At 42.8% G+C, this 22,156-nt stretch overlaps 1 protein-coding gene across 1 annotated transcript in view; it reads right to left on the bottom strand.

Annotated features, from left to right (window-relative positions):
• The window catches only part of LOC111152327 (dystonin), a 474,965-nt gene that overhangs the window by 409,084 nt on the left and 43,725 nt on the right, over positions 1-22,156 (bottom strand). The window contains exon 3 of the mRNA XM_022510820.1: positions 5,032-5,232. Coding sequence (XP_022366528.1) covers positions 5,032-5,232 — 201 coding nt within the window. The remainder of the gene's footprint in view (positions 1-5,031; positions 5,233-22,156) is intronic.

Raw genomic sequence — 22,156 nt, 5'->3', positions numbered from 1 at the left:
CAAATTTACTAAGAGAAAGATCAGGATTAATTTTTTTAGCTAACTCACCTTCAGAAACATTCCAAAAGAGTGAAATAAAATGCACATACATTATTAATTAAGTTTATATTAGTGATCTCTATTATGAATGCATCTAGGCACATTTGAGTATAAATTATGGATTGAGAAAAAGTACACAGGTTAGAGCAGCCCAAGATCCTGAGGTATAATGCATTCCATGTGGCCCGTGGCCTGCTTCATCAAGAGGCCAGTCCCACTGAAAGCTGACTGAAACAGTGCTTTCACAGCTTCTGACTACAAGAAGTCAGAAGGCTACATCCTAGTTCAGTCTTTCTCAGTCTCAGGCCTGTTTATTATTCAGATTGAGATTTGAAATGTCTGGACGGGTGCCTGGGTGGCTCAGTCAGTTAAGCCTCTGACTGCTGACTTCAGCTGTGGTCATGATCTCAGGGTCATGGGATCAAGCCCTGTATCCAACTCTGTGCTCAGTGCCAAGTCTGCTTGTCCCTCTCCTCTTTCTTTCGCAAATAAATAAATAAAATATTAAAAAAAAAAAAAAGTCTGGAGTGCTTCATATAAAGTCATTCAAATAATCCTGAATCACCAGAGCTGATTTAGTTTTATTGCATCTCCAAGACACCATCAGAGTTGACCTCATAGCAACCCGTGGTAACACTGATTTTCTCCAAAGGTATATGTCAGGAAAGGCACAGGCTTTAGGTGTGTGTCTTCTGGACTTAGTGAGGCACTACCGATGGCACCTAACCAAATACAGAAGAGGAAGGCACAAGGCCTGGACTCAAGTCCACATATGGCATAAACACAGGAATGTGTCAGCAGAGGCCATAAGATTCCAGGAGGCTGCACGGGAATTATGTGAGATAAGGTACCAATAGCTTCCTCACCGACTCTGACAACTTCCTAACAGATGCAGACAGATGGAGGAGGTGAGCTTTACCTGCCCCAAAGAACACTCACCAGAATTTTTGCCCTAAGCAACAGAGTAGCCTCCCCTGCCAGTTCCTGCCTCTACTCTCTCCCTTCCAATTCCTTCCCAAGAAGTCAGAACAAAGGTCATCCTTTGATTCCTCAGAAGTAGTGATCACGAGACGACAGCACGGTGTCACCTCTTAGGGTCAAATTCCGGCCCTAATTACCTCCCACCCACATTGCTGCCCTAGTTATTACCCGACCCCTGTCCTGCTCCTCTCTGACTCATCCTGCTCACGTTTAAGCTTCCTAAAATTGTGCTTTGATCATGCTCTTCTAGAACCCCACGATGCACAGACAATGAAGTTCAAACACAGGGGTTGCCCAGAATGTATTTTGCCCCATCTCTCTTTCCAGCTCTGGTACTTCTCTCTCATGGAAATCCCCACATCCAGTCAAGTGATTCTCAGTACTTCTGTTTATTCCACTTGTCATACCTAACTTCTGCTGCCTATTGCATTCCTGCCAGCATTTTATTTTATTTTTTTAAGATTTTTAACATGTATCCACTTGAGACAGAGAGAGACAGAGCATGAGCAGGGGGAAAGGCAGAGGGAGAAGACTCATCTCTGAGCAGGGAGCACAGCGCCCAACACAAGGCTCTATCCCAGGACCCTGATATCATGACCGAAGCAGATAGAAGATGCTTAACTGACTGAGCCACCCAGATGCCGCATTCTGGCCAGAATTTTAAAGACCAACCCAAACCCATCTTTTCTGTGAAGCAGTTATCCCCCATCCACCCTATGGGGATTCAGGGAGGGAGGTGCAGGGAGGAAGGGTAACACTCTCTGTTCTCTAAATCCCTATAATGCATAAGCTATATGTCATGTGTAAATATCATTCATTCTTTTACTCAATAAAATACATTCAGATGTCATGGGCCAGGAGCTATTCTAGACCAGCTGATAGAGCCCCCAAATAAGTCAAGGTACAGGAAGGAAAGGAAAGGAAGAGAAGGAATTACCACTTATTGTTGGTTCTAAGCAGATGACTGTCCCATCTATCTCCATGTCAGTTTAATTCACCCTCCCAGCTCCACAGGTAGCTACTGTTATTGTCACTTTTCAGTAAGAAATTGGAGTCTCAGAGAGAGAGTTACACCATCTGGCAAAGATGACCTGGTATGTTCTCTTTTATTTTCTACTGTCCCTATCCCCTCTCATACTCTCTGCCCACCTCTCCCTTGCTCTGTCCTTGGGAGGCTGATCTCTGCAATGTGCGTCTCCCAAGCCCCTGCCCAAGCCCAGCGGAGCTAAGAGAGCACTCCCCCCACTCCCTTCCTGCCTCCGCAGGTTCTGGCTGTGCCCTCACGCCTCAGTCACAATTCTTATGAAAGTTTCTTTCATGGCCCCAGTAGTTCTCACCAGGATCCAGTAGGTCCAGTGCCGTCTGCTGCCTGTTCAGGCCAGGAGTGGGTAGGTGGCTAGGCTCTGCCTAAAGGTTAGCAAAGCATCTTAGCCCTGTCCACACCTCTGTAAATAGTCCTTTCATTAAACTCTCCTCAGTTAAACTCTCTTAGCATGCCACCTGTTTCTTGCCAGACACACAGAGCCAAACTTGAACCCATATCCATTTTCTTACAGAGCCTGATTTTTTTCTCTTGGATAACTGCTATATAGGAGATCTATACAAAGTTCTGAAGATCAAACCAAAAAAAGTATCTCACTATGATAGGACAGACCGGACAAGACTTTCCTGAACAAGTTGCTTGATCATGAGTCAGTCTTAAGAAGTCAGTTGTAATTCACCAGGCAGACAAAGAGAGAAGCTAGGCTGGGGCACCTGGGTAGCACAGTGGATTAAGCCTCTGCCTTCAGCTCAGGTCATGGTCTCAGGGTCCTGGGATCGAGCTCCGCATCCAGCTTTCTACTCAGCAGGGAGCCTGCTTCCCCTGCCCCCTGCCTGCCTCTCTGCCCACTTGTGATCTCTGCCTGTCAAATACATAAATCAAATCTTAAAAAAAAAAAAAAGAGAGAGAGAGAGAGAGAGAGAGAAGCTAGGCATTCAAGGACAAACTGGATACCAATTTCAAAGTCAAATAGGAATACATCTTATTACCCAAGGTGCTCACATACAGTGCTCACGAGAGAGTAATGGTGGTTGATGGTTTCTAAAGTGTGATGATAACCACTTATCCAACCTGAACCCCGTGGGGAGATTAGAAGCAGCAAAGAGTTAGCTAGCTTCTGAGCGAGAAAACCAACGTGCCTATTTACCCTACCCTCAGCGGATCCCCATCCCAGAAGGTAAAGCCAACTCTTCAGCATAACATACAATCCCTTGGTGATCTAGCCCTGCCTGACCCAGCTGGCCTCATCTACCAGCACCACCTCCAGTTCTTGCTGAGTACGCCAGACCTTCCACATCTCTGTGCTCTTGTACACGATCTTCTCATCAGAGATACCTACCTCCACTTTCCACCTGATAAACTCATCTTTCAGGACTCATCCTTGGCGTCTGCTTCTCTATAAATCTTTCTGGCCCTCTACAGTGCTTCCCCGGTGCCTTGTTCATAACTGTATAATAGCATTTTCAGAACACAGACATGCATCTCATGTACTTCTTTGCATGTCGGTCCACGGACTCAGCTGTCCTAGAGGCCATGTACTACAGGAAGGTAGCAGAATGGACAGCCAAGAAGCTAGAAGCAAGCTGCCTAGATCCAAACCGTAGAGTCTGCCTCTAACAGCTAGGAAAACCTAGGACTGTTATTTATACTCTCTGAGCCACTGTTTCATCATTCAAAAAATGGGAATAATACCATTTACCTCATAGGGTTGTTAAGGGGGTCCTGTTATACAGTGAGCTCTCAAGAATCATCAGTTATGAATATGTATCTGTGTATCCCTTATTTCCTATATAAAAAAGCTTATTATGTTTGTTGAATGAATAACTTTTCCTACCACCTCATAGTAGATACCACATAAATACCAAATTCTACATAGCTTGTTTCCTTAAATTGTGAAAAGAAGACTCTCATCTTGAAATATGAGTTTATTCTACAATTGGTCAAAAACATGTAGGACCTTTCCTGTAAGGGAATTTAGCTTCTTGCCATTGTCTCTGGCCAGTGCACCAAGTTAGACGTTCTCTTGGCCTTCTAGCAATCTCCACTGTGCCTGGGGCACAGTTACTTCCACAGAAGGGCAGTTCTGTTGTAATAATTTACAAAAACCTATTATCAAGCCAAATAATAATGGTTCCCCTAGGTTAGCATGAGAAATGCTCCCCAAAACATAGCAATGAACCACAGGGAAACCTCCTTTTAATGCTAAATCAATGTAACATTATTGCAGTTACAAAATGCTTTTGAGAATGTTTTACAGTGGCATTTCCTAAGCCCCAAATCCTTAACCATCACAACCTTGCATAAGAAGTCCATGGGGGAGGAACCGAACCAAGAAAAAATATCAGAGCACGTAGAACAATGTGGTCAGGCAGTGGAGACCAGTGAGCCCGACTTTCCCAGGTAAGGCAGCACTGCAGCCCACAGCAACACCAAGCACTTGGGCAGAAAAGGGCAACGCTGCTTGCTGCCCTGGTCCAGAACAAAGGCCACAGCCAAGAAGGCTAGCACCCTTGTCACCCTGGAGGGCTATAGACCACAGCATTGGCCTCGGGGGCCCGAGAGCCACATCCCAGCAGGGCTCAGCTACTGGCCCAGACCCCAGCCTTAACCTTCCCTCCTCTGCTTCTCTTCTGTCTTGTTAACCCTCTTGACCAACTCTGATCTCACCATTCTGGCCCCTCGGCTTGCGGACTCTGCAGCCCCTGCTCTAACCCTCAACCCTGCCTCTAACGGGGCTCAGAATTCACCCGTTTTTAAATCACCCCGTCTGCAGCGACAGCTCTAGCCTCTTGGACAACTCTCTGGCCCGGCGCTTTCTATGGAATCACACTCCTTCCTGGGATGTGTATGGGTTCAGGGCACTGGCCGAGGATAAGGACAGAGCAACCTGACGATCTCATCTGACAATTTTCTAGAACGAAATGAACTACGCCATGGATTTAACATTCTTATAAAAGTTCTGTACTCACAGGCCTTCTGGTTGAAGCACCTTGGACGGAGTGATAGAATTCTGGCTGGACTCGGCTGTTTCTCTTGATTCTTCGTTTCCTCACGGAAATCTCTTGCTCACTCTGGTGGTGAACCTCCACCACAGGCTTGGCTTCTTCCAGGCGAGCAGCCGCGGCCGCTGCAGCTCGTCTTCTGAGATGCCGAGGGCTCGCTCTGAATCCCTGTGATGGAAAACAAACCCACACAAATCCAGATTTGTATTGAGTTCGTTTCTGGTGAGTCTGTGGCGCTAATTCTACAAAGAGCTCCTAAAGTCACCCAGCTCAGTGAGATCATTTACATTCCTGAAGGGAACATGGATGTAGAAGGAGGATCAAGATTAAAAAATGCTTTTAAGGGCGCCTGGGTGGCTCAGGGGGCTAAGCCTCTGCCTTCCGCTCAGGTCATGATCTCAGGGTTCTGGGATCAAGGCCCGCATCGGGCTCTCTGCTCAGCAGGGAGCCTGCTTCCCCCTCTCGCTCTGCCTGCTCCTCTGCTTACTTGTGACCTCTCTCTCTCTCCCTCTCTGTTAAATAAATAAATAAATAAAATCTTAAAAAAAAAAAAAAGCTTTTAATTCAGTAACAATATTTAAAAAAAAAAACAAAACAGCAGGTGAGCACATTGCTTTACTTATATGTATATACATCAGACCGCATGTGAAGGAGGGTATTTCCACTTAGGCATGAAGCATGGTATAGGAGCAGGGCTGAATACTGTGACGTGGCAAAGTGTCACTCTATGTTCCTGAGAGCAGACTCTGAAGGCAGGAAAGCAGGAAGGTAAAGCAACATTATAAAACACCAAAAAGTGAAGATTCAAAACTAAATGGAGGCAATGCCATAAAGAAAAGAGTACAAGTTCGGTTAAACCATATTACACAGAGTGCCTGGGTGGCTCAGGGGGTTAAGCATCTGCCTTCAGCTCAGGTCATTATCCCAATGTCCTGGGATCGATCGAGACCCGCAGTGTGCTCTCTGCTCAGCCTGATTCTCCCTCTCCCTCTGCCCCTCCCCCTGCTGGTGCTCTCTCTCTGTGCCAAATAAATAAAATCTTTAAATAAGTAAGCCATATTACACATTTGGGAATATATGATTTTGGAAAATCTTGAAGAATCACATAAAATAGTCTCTGTCCTCAGGTAGCTTACAATTTCCCAAAGAGCAGCAGTTCTTGTATACACTGACCTGTGTGATTAAGAGTTAAAGTGGGCAGTTGAGGACACAGTGCCCGCAGATCTCAGAGAGGGAATCAATGAATGTAACCGAAAATAGTCTATATTTGGCTTCGATGTGTGGGTGGCATTTGAAGAATGAATAGAATTTATATTCCAGTCAAGGGAAACAACATAAGGAATGAATGAATAAGTAAAATAATGGATGGGGGATAACATATCCAATATATCCAATATATCCAACATCCCCAATAGGAAACATTATTTTGTGACATACTAGGATAAGCATATAAGCTATGCATGAGGTACAGTGGGAAATCAGAGGGTATAGGGTGTTAAAGGCTCCAAGGGGGGCTTCAGTGTGGTTGCGGGTCTTCTGACCCTTTTTTAAAGTAGACTCCACACCCAGGATGGATCCTAAAGTGGGGCTTGAACTCATGACCTTGAGATCAAGACCTGAGCTGAGATCAAGAGTCAGATGCTTAACCAACTGAGCCACCCAGGGGCCCCAGGGGTCTTCAGACTTTAAAAGATATCTGAAAAAATTTTTAGACTGCGTAAAAGCATAAAAAAATGAAGAGAAAGAATTTCAGGGGGAGAAGCAGTATGAGATACTGAGAGAGTAATGTGCACATGGGAATTCCCACCGAGGGACATGGAAGAAGGTCTGGAGTCTGATAATGGAGACCCCAAATACCAGGCTGAAGGACAAGAAAGAGGAGAAAAAAGACAAAAGTAGGGTGTGACCCACAAAGTCAAAAGAGCACTGAGGTCAACAGAAATCAGTAAGGAGGAAATGCAAATGGACGTGGCAAAACTGAGGTCACTCTTCGGTGCTTTTCTCTCATCCCCAAACACACGGGCCTGTTCCCATCTCTCCTCTGTGTGCAAGCACAGCTGGAACCTCTTCACCCAGAATAGTGTCAGAAGATCCCCACCATTCCCACATAATCAAGAGATACTACAGCAGCTGCCGGAGAAGAGGATTAGGAAGAGGGAGCTGGGCCAATCCCTAAAATGCCTTCTAAGTGGAGTTAGGACCAAACCATCAGAACCAACACCACGTGGGGCTGCCTTTTAAACACGCACATTCCTGGACACCCCTCCCAAACACACACGCGGTGCACACTCTCTCTCTACTCTGCTTCCTTCTGAATTAGACTCTCTAGCTGTGAGGCCAAGAGGGTCAGTTTTTGGCTTGGGTTTGGGGATTTTGGGGGGGAGGTTGTTCTCCTTTTCCCCTTTTATTATTTATTTATTCGTTTATTTTAAAGTTTTTTTTTTTTTTTTTTTTTTTTTTTAAGAAACAGAGAGAGTGCATGAGCGGAAGCGGCAGAGGGAGGAGGATAGTGGGAATCTCAAGCCGACTCCATGTCAGCGCAGGCTCCATGTTCAAGCTCACAACCCCGAGATTATGACCTGAGCTGAAACCAAGAGTCCAACGCTCAACTGACTTCACCACCTCTTTAATTTTTTTATTTTTGTCGTAGTATAGTTGACATACAATGGTCACACTAGTTTCAAGTGTGCAAAGAACCTCTTTTTAACAATCTCCTCTGGTATTCCTGTGCTGCAAAGATTCAGAACCTCCAGGAGTCAGAGCTCAGTCTTACCACTAGGTGGCACTAACTTCCACATCCCCTACATTCTTTCCAGCTCAGAAAGTGTGCTCTGGTAGAATTAACCAAGTATTTGCTGGTATACTAGCTCCTGTCATGCTGGGGTGAGGTGAGTACATGTCTTTGGTAAGAAGTAGATCCTCCTTCTCTTGTGTTCCTATGAGTAATAGGCAACGGAATTTTGTTTAACTTGTATTATTACCTATATTTCTTACTGGCCTACAAATTCTAAAAACACTTGGGGGAGGGGGGACTCCATAAAACTCCCTTAATGTGATGCCCTCAAAAAAAGATCAAGATCCAAACAGGTTGGTGCAGTCCTTCTGGACAGCAATAGCTCAGGAAACCTGCATCCTGAGAGTAGAGAGTATCTACTCTCAACAGATTCTACTAAGTGTGGAGGTACTTAAGGTACTACATTACTTGTGATAATAAAAATTAGAAACAATTTAAACCATCCTTCTTTCCCTAAATTTCAGTCACTTTCTTTACGCTTTCTTTACACATTCACATTTTTTTAAAGATCTGAGCAGCACCATGTAAGCCTCTGTGGTTTCTATTATAGCTAAATACACTGGCACTATTTTTAAACAACTTTTTATAAACATTACAGTATATAGTACACAGACCGCAGCCAAACTATCTGGGATCGACTACTGCCTCTGTCACTTCTTAGCTGTATGATCTTGAATAGTTACTTCATTTCTTCATTTGTACTATGGTGATGGAAACTAGGACTACTTTCATAGGGCTACGGAGATGAATAAATGGGTTACCGTATACACTTAGAAGTGCATCTGGCATGGAGTGATACATATGTGTTGGCTAGGGTTATTATGTATTTCACCTGTATGAATAAAAGATATTCTTTTTTTAAGGATTTCATTTATTTATTTGAGAGAGAGAGAGAGAGACATGCAGGCACGCAGAGGGAGGGGCAGATGAAGAGGAAGAACAAGCAGCCTCCCCGCTGAGCCCGGAGGCTGATGTGGGGCTCAATCCCAGCACCCTGAGATCACGGCCTGAACTGAAGTCAGGTGCTTAACAGACTGAGCCACTGCTGCCCCATAAAAGCTATTCTTTTTTTTTTTTTTTTTCAAGGATTCTATCTATCTACTTGGCAGACAGAGATCACAAGTAGGCAGAGAGGCAGGGAGAGAGAGAGGAGGAAGCAGGCTCCCCGCTGAGCAGAGAGCCCGATGCGGGGCTCGATCCCAGGACCCTGGGATCATGACCTGAGCTGAAGGCAGAGGCCTTAACCCACTGAGCCACCCAGGTGCCCCTTTTTTTTTTCTTTAAGATTTTATTTATTTATTTGACAGAGAGAGATCACAAGTAGGCAGAGAGGCAGGCAGAGAGAAAGGGAGAAGCAGGCTCCCTGCTGAGCAAAGAGCCTGATGTGGGGCTCAATCCCAGGACCCTGGGATCATGACCTGAGCCAAAGGCAGAGGCTTAACCCACTGAGCCACCCAGGCACCCCACATAAAAGCCATTCTTAGAGACAAAAGCATGTTATTAATCAGATATAAAAGGAAGATGTGCCACGCCACAGGTGTGCCTTACTGACAGATACACATGAGTACTGTTGAGATACCAGCCACCCCTGACCATCAGGAAAGAGAATTCTTTGCTCCAGAGAATCCGGAGCATTTACTCTCTAAAGACTTAATCTAACCTGGGCTCGAACACAAGCTCTATCATGCAGTAGGAAAGCAAATTACTTCTCTGTGCCTAAGTTTCCTCATCGGTCAAATACATATACTAATACCTCTCTCATGGAGTTATGATGGTGTTTAAATAAGATAATCCACATTAGGTACTCACAACAGTACAAATATAACAATAAGTAAAAAACAAATTATCACCGTTATCATCACTATTTCATTTCCTAGATGTTGCAGCAGCAATTCACCCGTCAGGGGTCGTAGAGTTATGATTACAGACACATCAGCCACATGGAGTCATCACTGGGCAGCCACCTGCTTATTTTCCTAAACTATGTACAGAATTATAGGCCCTAGTTTTATTGTATTTGCTTGTCTTAAATGCTATATTTAAAAAGCCTTTGGGGTACCTGGGTGGGTCAGTTGGATAAGCGACTGCCTTCAGCTCAGGTCATGATCCTGGAGTCCCAGGATCCAGTCTTTCGTCAGGTTCCCTGCTTATCGTGGAGGGTCTGCTTCTCCCTCTGACCTTCCCCCCTCTCATGCTCTCTCTCTCTCTCTCTCTCTCATTCTCTTGCTCAAATAAATAAAATCTTTTAAAAAATAAAAATTAAAAAAATATGAAAAAGCCACAACCTGATAGAAGAAAATTTTATTTTAAAACAGTAGGTTTTTACAGATGTTAACAGGACCTGATCGTGTCAGTATAATGTCCATTTCTCTATTCACTTGATCTTGCCTGGATCCCCTTTAACCAATAGATGATTAACACCTGGAAGTCTCTCAGCAGTGAACTTCTACCATTTTTAGGCTACCCCATTTTATCAGCGCCTTTGGGGTAATAACTTCTCAAGATATGCAGTCTTGAGACAGAGTGCACCATATCGCACTCTAGATCTTGCCTCTTAGTGACCTGTACACTTAATGGGTAGACACATGGCCAAGGCTCAACCAATTGAAGTTTCTCTGCTTGAACACTGAATACTACCTGGAGGGATGTAAAGACTGAAAAAAGTCAGCAGGAATTCATCAGTCTAGTGGCTACACCAAAGACCTTCTGAAGCTACCTAGTTTTGCCTGTTCTAACCAGATAGTCTTGATTGTGAATTCTATCATATATTTCTAATAAATTCTCTTTGGGTTTGTGACAGATTCTGTGGCCTGCAAACAAAAAACCCCACTGTATACTCTTCTGTGATGCTTTTAGATGCTTAGCTATTTTCCTATAGGTTGAGTACTCAGATTTAACCAGGCTGGTTGTGTCGATTAGCATAAAAAGGGAAGAGACATTAACTGCAATTAATTTCCTAAGCACTACTTAGGTGCTAAGCCTATTATATCCACTTCTTAAGGGAGAAAACTGAGACTTATCAGGGCTAAGTAATCTACATAAGGCAAAAACTTGCACTTAGAAAAGTCCAGATCAGAACTCGGGTCTACCTAACTCCAAGCCAAGACCAATGCCCTTATCACTCTGCCATGAGGCAGAGATTATATATAGGGCACTAATGCATTCAGAGATAGTGTTCCACATATATTTGCAGGACTGGGCACCAAGAAAGTGCCTAGAAAACTATGCTGTTGATTAAAACAAGAAAAGGTCTATAAACAATTTAGGTAAGCAAAGAAGAATTTGAAAAGTAAACATTTCCAGGTAAGAATTATTGTTAGAAAAGATCAAGCTACCATCCAGCTTACTGATCAAGCACCTGAACAAATGGAAACTTTTGTTCTTTTAACACATTGAGTCATTGAGCATTTAAATAGAATTGCTTTTGTGTTATTGCTGTACCTGAGAACACCAAGGTTGATAGGTATATAAGATACAAATTTACCATATACAAATATTATGATACTCAATAAGCTGATATTTTCATAATAATATAATATGATAATTGATAATAATACCTCATAAAACCTCTATGATTCTCTTCATCCAAGGCCAGAATTAAAGAATACAGAGGAAGTTTTTGGGTCCATGGATAAAATTCAAAGCAGATGAAGAGGATAACCAATTAATTTGGATGGGGAAAAATTATGTCTTTTTTGTCACTGACATCTACTTGAAATTTAGCATATCACTCAGTTATGAAAGTAGGCTATAAACCTGATGTTATTAGCAGTATCGGTGACTTTTGCCACCAAAAGGAATCAAATACATACATATATTTAATTATAGTGGCTGCAGGCATCTTGAAATACTATTTATAATCATCATTACTTCAGAATCACAGTAGTTAACAAACCTGCCACTAAAACTTATTATTTAATTCATTAATAAAGAAGTACATATATTGCTCTGTCCAAAATGTTTTTAATAATTTATACTGATCTTTCAATATAATTGAGTTCCTTTATAATTATACACATACACATACACACACATTATAAGATTATGCATTTTAAAACATTCTGAGGGGCACCTGGATGGCTCAGTTGTTAAGCGTCTGCCTTCGACTCAGGTCATGATCCCAGGGTCCTGGGATGGAGCCCCACATCGGGCTCTCTGCTTCTCTGTCTCCCACTCCCCCTGCTTGTGTTCCCTCTCTTGCTGTGTCTGTCTCGTCAAATAAATAAATAACATCTCTAAAAAAACAAAACAAAACATTCTGAGGCTGAATCCATGGGCTTCATTAGACTGCCAAAGAGGGTTATGGCATAAAATGGGTCCCCATTTCAGAAAACCTCAGAAATGAGTTTATGACTGAGACTGTTAGCTGCTCACCAAAAAACCATGCTTGCCTCTTCCTCTTGGGCACAAGCTAGACTAGACATTTCCCAGCCTCCCTTGCACTTAGATAGGGCCATTAGGTAGAACTGAGTTCTAGCCAATGGAATATGGACACAAGAAGCGTATGCCATTCCTGGATCTAGCCCATGAATACTTCCCATCGCCACTTCTCCATGCTCTTTCTTTTGGTTGGGATGACCTTCAGAGCAAACTTGAAAGTCACATACTGAAGATGGTCATGACTTTATCAGCCTGGATCCCTGAATAACTGCATGGAGGAAGCCACTCTGCCAACCTGTCACCCACTACACCCTTAAGTGACTAACAAGTATATTTCTATGTTGTTTGAGCCATTAAAGTCTGTGTTTGCTATGGGAGCTACCCTAATTCAGTGGTTCTCAAACTCAATCAAGAATTAGAGCCACCAGGAAGGCTGATTAAAACAGACTGCTGGGCTCCACCCTTAGAGCTTCTAATTCAGTAAATCTGGGATGGGGCTGAGCACTAGCAATCCTCAGATAATGCTGATGCTGCCATCCCAAGCCTGCACTGAGAATCCCTGCTGTAATGCCAGCTCCTGCCCCTTGCTATGTCGTTAGTCAGTAATTCTGGTCATAATAACACTGTTCCCTATTGCACTATGTGCGGAGGGATCTTCAAGATTAAAGCAACTTTGTCACTTGTGATTTTAATAATCCTGTATTAAAAGAATGGCCACGGAAGCCACTCTTTCAGCTGGATAAGAAATACTCTATCTGAAGCTACATTTTTGTTTTCAGAGAGGAGGTATTCTCTGACAAATAAGGGATAATGGGACAAAATATTACCTTTTCAAAGTCTTATTTTCTAATAATCATTCTTTGGTATAGATCACTGGTTCCTAGCAGTGTGATGATAGCAAGAAGTCACTTTTTAATCTTTAAAACATCTAAAGAATTGTATACTTTTTTTTTTTTAAGATTTTATTTATTTGACAGACAGAGAGACAGTGAGAGAGGGAACACAAGCAGTGGGAGTGGGAGAGGGAGAAGCAGGCTTCCCGCTGAGCAGGGAGCCAGATGCAGGGCTCCATCCCAGGATCCTGGGATCATGACCTGAGCTGAAGACAGACACTTAACGACTGAATCACCCAGGCACTTCTTTTAGATATGCTTATTTTAGACAAGTTTTCATAGGTTAGTATTATCGTGTTTCTTTTATACTGACTTATAGTCTATTAACTGGTTACTAGTTTCTGCTGATCAGAAGCTTTGGTTGGTGACAGCCTCCAAATCTCAATTGTATTGTAACTTAAATGCAGTTTTATAAACAGAAATCTTTTAAAATCTCTTATTGATGTCAATCATTCCCTTCTTGACATATGTCCCACCTACGGTTCCTGATGGCTGGGAAAGCATGGTTTGTACCATGGCATCCCACCCCTCTGGGTCACACTTGCTGGGTCCTGATATTTGGACTGTGTTCCTCTCTTGACAGTTTTATGGAGAAATACCAAGAGCCTGGGTCACTTGGCACAGAAGTTAAAACTGGGGGCGGGGGAGAATAGTCATTCTGTAGACCAGAGCTTCTCAAACTTTAATATGTATACACAAAGCCAAGGATTCTAATTAAAATGCAGGTTGTGGGACCTGAGATTCTGAATTTCTAACAAACTCCCAAGCTTCCGATGCCGCCAATCTATAGATCAGTCTATGGGTAACAAGGATAGAGAAGGCCTGATAGAAGCTCTGTGGCTCCTGCGTAGGCTAACAGTAACAAGGCACAGAAACCATGGTGAGGAGAGAAAAGGTTGATAGCAGGAAGAAAAGCAGCAGCCAGTGAACAGTGAAGTAGTTCTGAGTTACACCTCAGGCATTTCACTACATCGAGGAGTGAGGCCTTGAATCCACAACCAGCTCTCCATTCATCTCTGTGAAACCAGACCTTACTGTGGGTCTTTCTTAAATTCCATTAGGGGGCACATATATCCTTAAAACACAGTCGGTCCCTGATACTGCACCCAAATGAGCCTAAGACGCAAAACATGACCTCCGCGTTTGGGGCAGGGAGAAGAATAAAAGGGGACGTTGAGGCTGAAACCACTGGAGATACATCTCCTTTAAGAAGCTCAAAGGGTGAGGTGCCTGGGCGGCTCAGGGAGTTAAGCCTCTGCCTTGGGCTCAGGTGAGGGTCCCGGGGTCCTCAGATCGAGCCCTGCAACAGGGTTTCCGCTGGGCGGGGAGCCTGCTTCCCGGTCTCTTGCTGCCTGCCTCTCTGCCTGCATGTGATCTATCTACCTCTCTCTCTCTCTCTCTGTCAATAAATAAAATGTTAAAGAAAGAAGAAGCTTAAAAGGCTTTTAAATTATAACTGTTAGATAACCTAAGCAGGGATCCTAAGGGTACACGCAGAAAACAACTATATTCTCTCTCTTTACTGTCCTTCAAAGCCGCGATGAGGAGCTCATTTTCTCCCACTGCTACAGAAAATTTTGAGTGGACTCTATAGCTTTTCTGGTCCTTCTCAGATAATTAAGAAGCCTTCTAGCCACTTCTAGTCACAAAACCAGGGCCACTTCAGTGAGCTCCTATCACTCTTCCTGGTTTCCTCTTACACAGAGCTTAAAGTGACTCCAGGCTCTTTCTCCCAAGAGATCCGTAAGAAATGTTCATGCGTCCTTTGTCCCAACACATTCTGGGAAAGCAGGCTCTTTCCTATGCAGCCAACTCTGCTCGCTCCTCCATTAGAACAGCAGGCCAGTCCTCTGAAATTATCCCACGTGGTCCTGCACCCGCCTTGGCACATGGACTCTGAGAACACAAGTCAAGCTTTCTCAGGGGTCTCCCTAAGGTCACTATCGCAAGGCTTAAGAGGGCTTAGGGTGAGCCTCGAGGACACTGCTAAGTCACTTTCCAGATTCTAATCCTGAACTATCCAATAGGGTAGCTACTAGCCACAGGTGGCTTTTTGCAGTTAAATTTTAATTAAAATTAAACTACAGATTCAGTTCCTCGGGCATATTAGCCACATTCCAATTGTTCAGTATCCCATGTAGCTAGTAGTATTAGATGATGCAGATAGAACTTTTCCATTTTCACGGAAGGTTCTATTAATAGTACGGCTCTAATCTCTCATAACTTGAACCTCAGCCTTTATCCATTTAGCCTAAAATTGGTGATGGGTGATTATAAATGGCAGCATAGGCTAAGTGCTGAGGCAAGCAACACCAAAATCTCAGTACGTCAGCACAATAAAAGTTCATGTCTCGATCATGGATCAGCAAAGAGGAGAGGTACTCTGCTCCATGGAGTCATTTAGGGCGCAAGGCACCTTCCATCTTGTGCCTCTGAATCAGCAATGTCCTCTCCACTCTACTAGTTTAGGGAGAAAGAGACAGGGATACGTGGGAGGTTTTCCAAAGGCCAGGCCTATAGATGGCAGACATCATTTCTCCTTACATTTCATTAACTAGAACTCACTTACATGGCCATCTCCTAACTGCAAGGGAAAGTAAAAAACGTATTTCAGTCCTGTGCCCAGAAAAAAGAGAGCATAGATATCAGTAAGCAATAGCAAAACTGCCACAGAGCTATTGGCAAAATCAATTTTATAGCTACCCCCTCAGCAAGGAGGGGACTAGATCTTCTCACTGACAACACGAGCCTTACCAACCACAATACTTGGGGGCCTCTGGCCAGACTCAGACAAAAAGAGTTCCATTTACACAACATACTACGTAGCTAAACATAATTTGAGTCCCATTTATCTCATGTTTTCCCAACATCGTTCAGCTGTTAACGATTCAATTTTAATTCTTTATAGGTGCATAAATAATGTTCATATCTAGTTATCGAACACTTCCTATGTATCAAACACCGTGCATGCTTGATCTCATTATTTCTTATAATATGTCTGGGAGGCAAATACTATTTTGATGTCCACTTTACAGATGAGAAAATGGACATTTCCCTGGGATTGAAACTCAGGCAACCTGACCCATACTCTCTATCATGGGTCAGCAACTATGGCCAAACCTGACTCACTATTTTTCCAAGTTTTATTGGAATACCCCCAAGCCCACTCATGTACGTATTATCTATGGCCACTTTTGTGCCACAAAAGCAGAGATGAATAGCTGCAAAAGATTCACATGGCCTCCAAGTCAAAAATTATTATGATTTGGGCTTTAACAGAAAAACTCTGCCAACCCCTGCTCTAGAGGATTCTATAGGGCCTTGAGCACTCTGCTTCCATCACAGACTAAAAAGTAACTCTGACTCGGTGTTTTGGTCTACAATCCGTGCTCTCCCTCAACAACCTAGTCTATGAAATATAAGGTCAGTCTAACTTCCCTCCAGCAGCCAGGTCTACCCCATCTGCTTGTGGTTTCATAGGCAGATTAAACAACATCTGTTCTGCTGTTTCATCAACCACATAAACAATATTACTAAAGGATGCACTTGCATTATTTTTCTAAAAAGATTATGCCTACTCCCTGATATTTTTTATATTCCGACTGTCACACCAAACAAAAGGTTTGCACAAATTTATCACGCTGCTTTTGGCACAACTGGTTTCCGTCCTTCACCCTTCCCACCTCCCACTTTAGTTTTTAGAGATAAAGCCATCAGCACAGAGTGACAGTGAATTTTGTAGGCAGTGGCTGTCCAGGAAGGCAAGGCTTTTTCTGTTGAAACTGACCTACACTCATCTTTCTCTTAGATAGGACTCATCAACAACACGTTTTTGACCAAAATAAGCCATAAAAAGAAAATATGTATCTCAACTTTGAAGAGACCCTCAAGAGTCTGGAACTCACGTTGCATTGGTATTAAAATCAAGCCAAAAGTAGGGTAGAAACTGCATCCACAGTAGCAGAACCAGAACAAGAACACCTTAGTGGTCACTGTGGGGTACCACCCGAATCCTGCATTCATGAGCAGGTACTTATTTCCCCAGCTGCTAGGAGTGATGGCAGCTCCTGGCTTTCACCAGAGTCCCTTGTGGGAACTGCCCTCAGCTAGAGAGCTAGCTAGCTGCTTAGCCTACAGTCAACCCCCTTCCCCAGGGCCAATCCTGGTCAATGGAAGGCTGAGTGCTTGCCTCAGTGAGGGACTTTTCTGAAGGGACTCTCAGCTCTGGAACTTGTGGGATCAAGTTGTGGAAACAAGAGGCCTCAGCTGAGGCCTCTGTTGCGAGCGCATACATCACAATTCCACTTCTCTGTCTGGCCATCCTGCTTCCCTCCTTCCATTTAGGTGTTGTTCTCAAGGGCAGCCCCCCCCCCCCAATACAATCCCTTGCACATAATCTCCACCTCAAAGTCTTTTCTTAGGAAGCTGACGTGCCACAAACATGAGACTGATTTCCTAAACGGGGCCATCAATCGCTTATGAGCCATATTTAACATTCACTGACAAGAAAGAATCAGCAGTAAAGAGCTTCCCGAAGACAGCAAATCAATCGTTACAAAAAATTAGAGTAACAGCAAAATACTGGGCAGTGTATCCATCAAAAACGGGTAGCAAGAGGATGTGGAAGCAGCTGTCATTGGGAAGTCCAGTGGGGAGCAGACAGAGTCCTAGAGGGAAGCTGAAGCTCCACTCGCAGCTAAGGAGGCCAAGAGAGGAAGGCTGCCTGGGAAACCAGAGCAGTCAGTGCAACCTGCTCTCGCTGCAGCCAGAGCTCAGCTCAGCGCCTCTTGGCAACCGGGCCCCAGCCCCGGGCACAGACGGTCATGCGCAATGACAGGCTCTATAAATAGCAGAGCAACCAACAAATCAGAACTCAGCCTTCATAATTGCAGATCAAGGGGTCCTATAGATGATTCCTTAAATGTGAGCACAATCTGTTTGCATGCAGCTCTTTCCGAGCTACCCACTCATAGACATTATCACCAACAGCCATGTCTACAAAATAAAAAGAGTCACAGTTTAAAATATGAATATGTCAGACAATGTTCTTTGCAAGGTAAGAAGCAAGGAAATATGAAATAAGGAATCATGTCTTATGAGGTGTTTACAACTTCCCAGTTGCAAATGCTAAGAAGCCAAATACCACCCAAACAGCAAGATTTCTAAAGTTGTAAATAGTCACACTATGCAAAAGCCATTAGCCTCAGTAAGCAAAAGTGGCAAGGCCAGTCATAAGAAAGCAGCACACAGGGGTATGAGGAGAGAAAAAGGAGCCACAGGAAAAGTACAGCACGAAAGGCACAGGAGACTGCTGAGGCTGTGCAGGAGAAAATGTGGGAGTGGGAAAGGGTGAAGACAGGGAAGGAAAGAAAGGAAATGAGAGGAAAATATGGGGGAAGGGGGAGGATGTGCTAATTTGCAACAGGTCAGAGCCAAGTGCTAACATGGTCGCAAAGTCTTCAAAGGCATCCTGAATACCCTTATAAAATCAAAGCCTTTAAGAAGACCAAATCAATTTATCAGGGAATGCATGAAAAACAACTCAAGACACAAGAGAGGACAAAATAAAGATCCAACTGTGTGTGCAAACTGAACAGCTAATGCTCTATACCAAGGAAGAATGCAATATCAATAGCATCCCAAACCAGCTATTTATTCTCCAGTAGTAGGTTATTCTTGAATTCCAACAACAATCACAATAAAGTATGGTTTCTATGAGAAATTCCTCAATTGACGCTGACTCTATCATGACTCAGGCTGATTGAGCCACATGACGAAGGAGGGCTCATTAGCAGAGCGGCTGACAGCTAATGGGGGGAAGGAGCAAGTGGGCCGGGTAAGGGTCCCGAGCATGTCCCGGACAGGAGGCAGCGGGTTGGCACAACCGTGAGAGCGTCAGGCATCCAATACTCAAAGCCAGGCAGATACTTGTTGATAGTTCAGGCATAGCAGAACCTAGGCAGCCAAAAGGGGTAAAGGCCCCAGGACCCCTAAGTGTCCTCACTGTTGCCTGCTCCCTTCCACTCTGAATTCTTGACCTTCCCCAGGATCTAGCAAATAAAAGGCATTAGGCCTTCAGCTGTCAAATGTTCTGATTACTCAGGGCCCACTTTCTACTGGTTGGTAAGTATTGCGAATTTTGAACAACAATCCCGTGTATGTATAAAGTTAACAAAAGCTATTCAGGCTTTTGGGCTGGAGTTTAGGGCAGGATTTCAGTCCCAAAGGTGAGCTGTGGACTAAAGCAGGAAAGCAGGGTAGTCATTTACAGAGCCCCAGGCCAGGAGTCATGAGAGGAATGCTTGTCAAGCTCACCATCATGTCCCCAGGCACAAAGCCTTTGAAGCAAGCCTAAAAACAACAGTGGCAGAGGCTTCCAGCAACTACTGCTCTGATTGGAAATGTCTCCAAAACTTGGATGGCCCCCACTGAGGATGCACAGAGCAGAAGGACTGGCCATTTCTGCCCACGGTCTGAAAGCTGACCCTTCGGCCTGAGGATACTAATCGAATGTGTATTTGGTCCATGTTCAAGTCTTAAATGCTTTTCTGGCAGCACATGTCCTTCAAAATTTGCTTACTCTCAAGACATACTTATCAGCAAGAAGGAAAAAAAAAAAATGTTTTTATGACCTAAAATCTTATGATAATTTATACCAAGTAAATAGAAAGAAAAAAAGGAGCGGAGAGAGCAAACAGGACCAAGGTCCAAACAAAGACAGTTCCTCAGAGGACTGAGAGAAATGTTTGTGGTTAGTGGATTCAGAGGGTGGCGATGACCTCCTTTACTGCTCATGTCTGCTCTGTCTTTGGCATATGTCACACAGACATCAGCAAAATCTCTGCTTTAGCAGTCACCTTGTACTGACTCTTTCCCAAGGTGATGCAGCAGCTAAAAGCTTTAAAGAGATTGTGTTATCCTCACTTGCAGCTATTTGAGCAAGAGCTATGAACTTTTTAACCTAGATCATATGATCCTGTCGACTTTTCCCATACGATTGATTTAAGTGGTGTTTATTTCAATGTGGCTTTTTCACAATATATATCACAGTTTGACTTATCCTAAATGCATTCCTCGATATGAAGGCAAGTGACATGCTTCACTTCCCTTTCTGTCCTTCGTTTCCTACACATATATGGCACAAGCAGCTTCTCAATGTGTGCTGGGTTTGATTTTTTCTTTTTGAAAGATTTGTCTAAAAATTTCAGAAAAGAACAAATTAGAAACTTAAACCCACCGAACAGTATATACCACATTCTTTCCGAACTATATAAATGAACATGTCTCTTTTATGCATCCTTCACTGTAATAACTGCAAAGTTAGTAAATTACATCCTGTCTCTTCCCCTATGCTTGCATATAAATAAAAAAAATTTTTTTTAAGATTTTATTTATTTATTTGACAGAGATAGATCACAAGTAGACAGAGAGGCAGGCAGAGAGAAAGAGAGAGAGGGAAGCAGGCTCCCTGCCGAGCAGAGAGCCCGATGTGGGACTCGATCCCAGGACCCTGAGATCATGACCTGAGCCGAAGGCAGCGGCTTAACCCACTGAGCCACCCAGGCGCCCCATAAATAAAAATTTTTAACAAAAATAGCACCTTGCTATAGATATTGTTTTGTACTTTGCTCTTCTCATCTAACAATAATATATAAATAGATTTAAAATTAGATAGTACATTCTTTTTAAAGACTGATCAATTTTCTAGCATCCGGGTATGCCCTACTTTAGCCAACTATTCTCCTACAAATTAAAATTTGGGATATTTCTATTTCTTTCTACTGTAAACAGTGCAATAAATAAGACACATATGTATCTTTAACAAATCTCTACTTAGAAGGAATTGCCAGGCCACAGGAAATCACATTGCAAAGATACTTCCAGCTTTGTCTCTAAAAATGTAGAACCAAATTACATTTCTAGCAACACTAGGAAAGTGCCTGTTTAATCCTATCCCTATCAAAACTGGATAGTATCAACCTTTTTGTTTGTTGCCAGTCTGATAGGCAAAAAAAAACTACTCTTAATTTGAATTTTTTATTCATAAGGTTGGAAATCCTTTCAGGTTTTTTATAAGCCTTTTTTTTTTTTTTGCTCTTTTCTTTGAATTATCTGTTCACATCTTTTGCTAATTTTTCTATAAGTTATATGTATTTGTCATATTGATTTTGTGGAAGCTTTTTATAGAATATGACTCTAATTCTTTGCTATATATTCAGCAAGTATGTTTATATAGGTTGCAACCTGTCTTTTAATCTTATTGTACAGAAGTATAAAACTGACAATCTTCTCCTTTATGACTTCTAAATTTTTCTCCTAGAAAATTTCTCCCAATTGCTAGATTTATAAAGTGTTCCCCCAAATCTTCTTTTCCTTAAGTCCCTTAAGTGTACATTTATAATCTATCTAGAATCAATATAATATTTTTAAGCCATCTGAAATTAACTTTTGACTACAGTGTGAGGTACAGACTAATTTTATTTCCACCCAAGTGGATAACATCCACTGAAATATTCCTTCTAAAGAGTTTATTTTATTCATTTTTAAATTTTTTAAATGTATTTATTCTTTATTATAGAAAATTTTAAAATATAAAAAAGAAAGTAAAAGAGTATAAAGAACTCTAAGTACCCACCACCCAGCTTCAAGAACTATCAATCCATTTCTATTGATTTCAAATGTTATTTTTTTTTTTTATTTATTTATTTGACAGATAGAGATCACAAGTAGGTAGAGGCAGGCAGAGAGAGAGGGGAAAGCAGGCTCCCTGCCAAGCAGAGAGCCCGATGAGGGGGTCGATCCCAGAACCCTGAGATCATGACCTGAGCCGAAGGCAGAGGCTTAATCCACTGAGCCACTCAGGTGCCCCTCAAATGTCATTTTTATCATTTATTAAATCTCTACATATATTTGAATATGTATCTGAACACTGCTATACTTTAATTGGTGTGGTTATTTTTAAATTTTTTTTTTTTTAAGATTTTTATTTATTTATTTGACAGAGAGAGATCACAAGTAGACGGAG

The sequence above is a fragment of the Enhydra lutris genome, unplaced genomic scaffold, assembly GCF_002288905.1.
Source record: "Enhydra lutris kenyoni isolate GAN:26980312 unplaced genomic scaffold, ASM228890v2 scaffoldscaffold28, whole genome shotgun sequence".
Classification (NCBI taxonomy): Eukaryota; Metazoa; Chordata; class Mammalia; order Carnivora; family Mustelidae; genus Enhydra; species Enhydra lutris.
Note: the sequence above shows the minus strand (reverse complement) of the source record. Positions and strands in the feature narration are given on the sequence as shown.